The following is a 7,500-nucleotide window of genomic DNA, read 5'->3' on the forward strand; positions in this document are numbered from 1 at the left end:
AACTGAAAGTATATTGTATGGTCCGTCAACCCAAAACAAAATTGAAAGGTGGTGAAGGGAACTTCTGGACAGAATGGAAAGGGTTTTTAAAAGCAGTTGTCCACATTGGTTGAGGATGGTGACTAAAAAACAAGACAGGTGACAGTTATTGTCGTAAATGCAATAAGAACAGTCTTGAATATTGAGGTTGAGGTTGAATATTGAGGTTGTTGAAAAAGCAGGATTGGGAAGCATTTAGAGCAAGAGTGGGCAAAAAAAGAACAGGGAACAACAAAACAGAGTCAAATGGATTTGAATTTCTAACAGTGCAATGCCTTTCCTTATCTGTTGAAGGCAAGTGCCAAAAAATTATTTATTATTTAAAATAATAATATCCATACGTATCGGTCCACTGACCATGGTTCCCCTTGATTGCGAGGCCATGCTCCAAAATATAAAGAAGCATACAAAAAACACTTCCAGCTCACCGATATGGAGTGTGATTTGCTTGCTGGTGAGCGGGGACCATCTTACACTGACACAAGCCAAATAAAGAATTGGAAATTGCTTCACATCAGATTTATTGAATGTGCTGGTACTGCAAGGCCAGATGCACCGAATCGACTGTGTGACCGGCTTGATGAATTTCTGCAGGCAGCACCCGCGAGCCCAAGCAAGTTTGTGGGAATAGAAGGTAGAAATCCGCCCAAACCATCCATGATGCCTGCAACTATGCCGTTAAGTGTAATGTTAAAGCTTGGAAAGGTAATTACTCCTAAAACTGATTTTGTTACTTTGACACTTAAGGAGTTTTCTGTCAAGGACATGACATGGCGTGAACCATTTCAAGTAAGGTTTTTGTTACAAAAGGAAAAATTTGTAAGCGGGACCTTCTGCAATGCTTATGAGTCAAATGCACTGTCAAGGATTCAGGATGGAAGTATGTATTGAAAAAGATGAAGGAAAACCAAATTTGTGACATTGAGGAGTTGTTTAATTAATAGCGTAGAAGGTCATACACGTAAAGCTGTTCAAATGAATTTGCTGACCCGCAATTTTATGAAGAACTTAGAACTGGAGAAGCCACAGGAGTCTGGTGATGCATTCTCCTACACGAAAGTTTACTTAGGCAAAGTATATGGGGAGTTTGTTACTGTGGAAAAGTTTTTGGATGGCGGCACCCCATTCTCCAAGTATGTTAACAATATAGGAGACATCTACCGAGATGGAAATGAAGTCTCTCTGAAAGCAGAGACCTTTGTCCATTTCACCTATCTAAAGTCAGGCAATAAACTTATGGTTGTGGACATTCAAGTTACTGTCTTTGCGATCCTGAAATAGACTTAAGGGATGCGAATGATAACACCATTCTCTTCTGTTCTGGAAACTTGTCTTATTCTGCCATTGAAAAATTCAAGGAAGTGCAAGTCTGTAATCAATACTGTACTCTCCTCAAACTTGATCAAGAGTAATATGCCACTACTGAACAATGTAAATGTAACATGATTTTTGATACGGGCATGTTTTGTGTTAATGTATCCTTGTTGCTGTTGCACTCATACCCGATTCTCACCAAAGCTTGAACATGTGTAAAAGCTGTTTGGTTGAACACACTTTGAAATTGTTTTTTCTTTTGAAGTTGCTAACTGAATGGTTTTTGACTCTAAATTGAGCACAACACTAACACAAGGTAACAGCTTGCTTGATCCTATGTAAAACTCAGCCACTCAGTTTTCTATCGCTGATTTTCATTGTGTTAAATTTGTTTAACAAAACATTTTTCCTGGTGTGAATGGGGTATAAGACTAGGTTATAATCTTGTTACAAGTTCAAGTTTACAAAGCGGTAGTTTACTGTAACATGGAAAAAAGTCAATCCCTGTTGGGATCAAAACTAGCTTTTAAGTACAAGTAAGCATTTGCAGCCTCGGCAGGTTCTATCTCATCAGTGTCCGGATTTTGCCTTTTGCATTCCATGCAGAAATTTTGCTCCAAATAATCATCTGTACCATCTTAAGACCTTTGATAAGTTTGCAACTTCCACGAGTTGTTGCTCTGTAATGCGGAAACCACATTTTTCACCACCATACTTCTCTGGACAATGGTAAATGTGTTCTGGTATTCCTGACTCGATGGTTGACTCGATGGTTGTACCATATACAATGTACATGTAGAAATTCTGAATGTGTCAAGTTCCTTCTGGAGAACTGGAATGTACACATACGCCAACAAATTCCTACAAACAAAACCACAGGATTTTACTTTTGGCCGTTTTGGTTATTGAAAATAAATGTACCGGTAAGTTCAGCTTTCCTACAATAACTTTTAAGTAAAATTTTAAATCAGTTCTAGTTAGATAATTGTGGTAATGCATTATATTGGTGAATTATTAGTTGTACCAATTCAGTGGTTTTATCATGTATAGACAAATTGAGGCCAATATCAAGTACATTGAATTTTGGGGGACTTCAATGTTTTCATATTAAATTTTGATTTGTCTCACCTGTTGGCCTATGTAATTAAAGGAAATTAGTGGTACCTGTTAATCAGGGCCTCAACCTCAATATTCAAGACTGTTCTTATTGCATTTAAGACAATAACTGTCACCTGTCTTGTTTGTTATAAGTAGAGTCATAGTCACCATCCTCAACCGATGTGGACAACTGCTTTTTAAAGAACCTTTCCATTCTGTCCAGAAGTTCCCTTCACCACCTTTCAATTTTGTTTTGGGTTGACAGACCATACAATATACTTTCAGTTGCATCTTCTAGATCATCCTGTTTGGCAATGCGAATATTGTCTGGCAATACTGTAAAAAGATTTGCATGAACCATGTTATTATTTTTCCTTTTTACTTATTTATTTATTTATTTATTACATTTTGGAGAAAAAGGACACCATGAATTGAGCAAGATGGAGAGTGGGAGTTAGAAAGATTGCTGACAAAGTGGGGTAAATCCGGCTACCTCCGTTTATGGGGAAAAACCCAGATCAAAATTGGATTGATGATGATGATGATTTTACCCCTTTTCTCAATTTGTCAGCTGTTCCCCTTACCTGTCTTCACAACCTTTATTTTGTATGTACTGGCATAAATCTTAATGTATTCATTCTCTTCATATTCATGGTATATGTATCAAAAAAAAGTTATTTGTTGATGGAAGCTTGAAATAATTATCTCAATTTTAACACATTAAGTAGATAAGTCTGGAGAATTATTGTTTCTTTTCAATAACGTTGATCGTTTCATTTGTAACAAATTAGGTTATTTTAATTTTGAGGCCTTTCAGAAAAGATTATCAATTATTATTGTTAATCAATTTCAAATACTGTAATCTGATAATTATTATTGCTTGTCCAGTCCCTTCATCTGTTATCTTGTTGTTACTGTATTACATATTATATCTTGTTATTACTGTCGGATCATCATCTCCATGTCTTATCTGAAAAGATGCTTTAGATCTTGAAAATATCCTGTTTATGCATGTATTAACATGTATTAGAAGTGACAGTATGTGCTAGCCTTTACTTTCATATAAATAATCCAGGTAGAACCTGCCAATGATCTTGGGGCTACTTTTGGTGGTCCAAATCCTCAAGAAGTTTATTCTCCCACTGTATATATCTTGATCACCATAAATGCACAGAGGAAACCGTAGTGCAGTTTTGATATCCACACATCTTGTCATGACCATCAAGTGACAATGTGAAATTTGGTCCTTATTTCAGTAGAAAATAAAAAGGGTTACACTTCCTGGGACAAAAGTGGGGATATTCAGGAGATACAATCATGTATTTTGTCTTAATTTTTTCATAAGAATGTTATCCCTTACTCATATCATTTGGGCATTTTCAAGAAAGATTTTTTGCGCTAATGATATATACGTCTTAGGGAAGTCATTAAAATATTTACAAATATAAGGGGTATCATGTTTTGGAGTCTTTGTTCCAGACTAAGTAGATTTTCTTTTCTCTGGAATCGGGAAAGTGAAGATTTCAAAGGAAACTATTTTTCCTAAACTCTTCGAGTCCATTAATACTGCACTGTACTTTGTCCATGATTCGTCATTTTGGAGCTATTGTCCAATCTTTGGGGAAGACTTCTTGGATCATGTCCGACATAAGGTAATTTTAATTAACCAATCTATTGTTTGGTGGAATTTAGCATGTCTTGCTTGAGTTAAAACGCTTATAAAGGAACTAAACTCGGATCTTTAAACTTAAAAAAAAAAAGTTGTAGTTTGCTTACATTTGATATAAACGCAACGCGTTCTCTTTCTTGGAGTCCCTGTGGGTTCACCTCGGTTATCATGGCATATACTAAATTTCTGGGTATGCTCAAGCCATGAACTTCACGAATTTTCTGATGCAAAGCTCTGTAGCCGAGTAGACTGCCAGGACCGTTCATCTCTTTTTCAACAGCTTCGCGTACATCGTCAATATTCACGCTATAATCCGTAAACATATTGATCATGTCAAGTACAACAACATACTTACGTACTTTCCACTACTGCCGGCCATGATCTCATATGTATCCAGAAAGCGTACTACGGCTAGAAACGAGACCACCTTCGCTTGGCGGGAAAAAAATATCACTTCCGGTCACTGTACTAGTCACCTACGCAGTCCTTGCTTAAAGTCCCAATTAGCTGAGCAATAGTTCTCTGGTAGTAAGCTAGAGTGTAGGGACTTTGAAATAGGCACTTTAAGATTGGTGCAATTTTTAAGGTATCCTGCTTTGAAACTCGGGAGTGATTACCAACTGGTCAAACGCCTTTAGAGGTTTTTAGGTTGTTTAGAAGTTGTAGTATTCCACGCTCAGACACAGATGTCAGGCATGGAAGGCCGGTCACGGTGGTCAAAGGGGATGCGCGTGACATCTTTGTGTGAGAAGTTTTGCATAAACTGTATGTTAAAAAGCTCGGAATTATCACGATCTTCTGTTACCAGGTGCCCTGATTCGGTTTTAGCTCATGGATGACGTAATCATCCCCTGAGGTATAGGAGGCAGTCCGATTGCACTCACTCAATCACTCCATTGCAAATAATCAATTCATTGAACTCCCATTAAACATATTTCCTGTACTTCCCATGCTAAGTTTTACTTTTGTCTCAGAGTTATTAGTAAGCCTATCTTTGGAAGGTTTTAAGGGGTGGTAGAGAAAAGTTGTTTTTGCTCGGCAGGTCCAAGGATGGATGTCAATTAGATAGTGCAGTGAAAGCAGTAACAACAAACACGTCACACACAACTGCTATGTGCTTGTAACCCTCAAATTGTCCCCGTTGGGGAAATTACAGGTGTTTGACCACAGTATAATGGATTCTGTATTTTATAAGATTGTTAGGAGTTGCTGACATGAAAGTGGTAATACAAAACTGATTTTGTGCTGTTAGATTCAACCCTTGTTGCCGGGGCATTACTAAACCACGAAACAGCTAGACGAAACACCAAAACACCGAAACAAGACTTAAATTTGTATCCAGATTGCACATCGAGACACCCATGGCTGGAGACCAAGCCTACCCTCTTTGCAGGTCCCACAAAATTCTCAAGAGGACCGACATCTGCTGAATTCCTTGTGAGGTTCGGTGTTGGAGAAAAAAAGTAGAAAAAAATAGCTGTTTCGGAGTTTTGGTGTCTCGTTTCGCTGTTTCGTGGTTTAGTAATGCCTTTCTTGCAGCCTTTCAAAACTCTTCATTAATAGGGAGCTTAAGTACGGGCGTTTTTGAGACGCAGACGGCAACCGGAAGTGAGCTGTTTTCCCATTTAACTTGTCTTCACACACCATATTTACATTGCTAAGTGTCTTTTCTCCCTAAGAGATGATTAATATAAAAATCTAGGAGACACCACAGTCCTAGCACGCGAAATGTCCTCTTACGGTTTGCTTCCGCGTGTCAAAAACGCGCGTTTAAGCTCCCTTAAATTAGGGAGCTTAAGCACGCACGTTTTTGAGACGCGAACGGCAACCGGAAGAGAACATTTCGCGTTCCAGGACAGCGGTGTCTCCCAGATTTTTATACTAATCATCTCTAATGGAGAAAAGATACTTAGCAATGTAAATGTGGTTGTGTGAAGACAAGTTAAAAGGGAAAACAGCTCACTTCCGGTTGCCGTCCGAATCTCAAAAACGCGCGTGCATAAGCTCCCTATTAATGTGACAGTGGAGCAGCGATGTGTGTTTTGTGTGAACAGTTTGGCTCCATCGTTGATTCAGCAATTTAGTCCAAGCAAATCTCGGAAATCTGTATAAGCAGGTGTTTTTACAGTACATATCAGATTAAAGTGCTGTTTATTATTTGTCTAGTAGGAACTCATCTTGCAACTGAAGGGGAGCAGGACTCATCACTTGTTACCCACGACGGTATGTCAACCACCAAGGTGTCTAAAGCTTGTGGAGAACCCACTGGAGCTGGGATTAATTACGCAGGTAAAGTCCTATTCTTCATTGCTAATGTATAATTCACATTTCTATATCTGGTCACTTGGTGTGTAGACTGTCTTGTGAAGGAAGTTGCTTGATTGACATCATATTTTAACATTGGGTTCCTCAGATAAAAGGGGAAAAAGACCGTTAAATCCAAATGTCACCCCACCATCAAAGAAACAAAGACACCAACGATAGAGACATGTACAGAGGTAAGGCCTCATATCTAGTTCATTAGGGTATGCGTTGATGAGGAGATTTCAACTTACCATATTTCACGGACAATAAGATGGGCGATTTTTACACTTCACTTCACTTAACTTTTATTGTGCTGCCTCACAAAGATATAGTGCGTAGTGTCAGCGGCGTACATTTTAGAATAGACCCTTCTCCAAAATGACGGCCGAAAATTCAAATAAAATAAAATGAAAAACGTGTAACAACACAAAGTAGAACACCTTTACTTTAGTAACCCTGCAAAGTTTCAGCGTATCAGGTGTAATATCAGCTGAGAAAATGTAAGTTAAAAACTAAAAAATTTACAGACGTTTTTATGACTGGGAGTATGGCGTATACCCCCAGTCATACAAAAGTCTGTAAATTTTCATTGTTCAACTTTTCAAATTTTTTCAATTTTTCAAATTTTCTCCCGCGGATATAACACCTAATACGCTGAAACTTTGCAGAGTTACTGAAGTAAAGGTGCTCTTTCTATTTCTGGTGTCAATTTTTCATTCAGTTCAATTTTAACTCATTCCAATCCTTTGCCGCCATTTGGAGAAGGGTCTATTACTTACAGTAATATAATTTACTAAGTAGTCTTGAAAAGATCCAGGTTTAGTGGATAAATGGATAATACACTGAGATAAACTGTTCCAATTAGCTACAGTTTGTGGTAAGAAGCTGTATTAGTATAAATTGGTACAAGCTGAGAGTTGAAGATATGTGTGATGTCTCGATCTCAGGATAGGTTTCTGAGTTATTCCAGGAAGGGAAGGGCAGCTAGATTATTTAAACCTTCTGTTGAAGAAAATAACTCTGTCTAATTGCGTACGAACGTTTGACGATGTCCAGTCAAGTTTTCCCAGCATCGT

The 7,500-nt window shown here is 38.0% G+C and overlaps 1 protein-coding gene across 1 annotated transcript in view; it reads left to right on the plus strand.

The window, feature by feature from the left end:
* The window catches only part of LOC137986716 (uncharacterized), a 28,144-nt gene that overhangs the window by 9,425 nt on the left and 11,219 nt on the right, over positions 1-7,500 (plus strand). The window contains exons 5-6 of the mRNA XM_068833663.1: positions 6,287-6,409; positions 6,534-6,618. Coding sequence (XP_068689764.1) covers positions 6,287-6,409; positions 6,534-6,604 — 194 coding nt within the window. The 3' untranslated portion in view covers positions 6,605-6,618. The remainder of the gene's footprint in view (positions 1-6,286; positions 6,410-6,533; positions 6,619-7,500) is intronic.

This window comes from Montipora foliosa, unplaced genomic scaffold (assembly GCF_036669935.1).
Source record: "Montipora foliosa isolate CH-2021 unplaced genomic scaffold, ASM3666993v2 scaffold_286, whole genome shotgun sequence".
NCBI lineage: Eukaryota > Metazoa > Cnidaria > Anthozoa > Scleractinia > Acroporidae > Montipora > Montipora foliosa.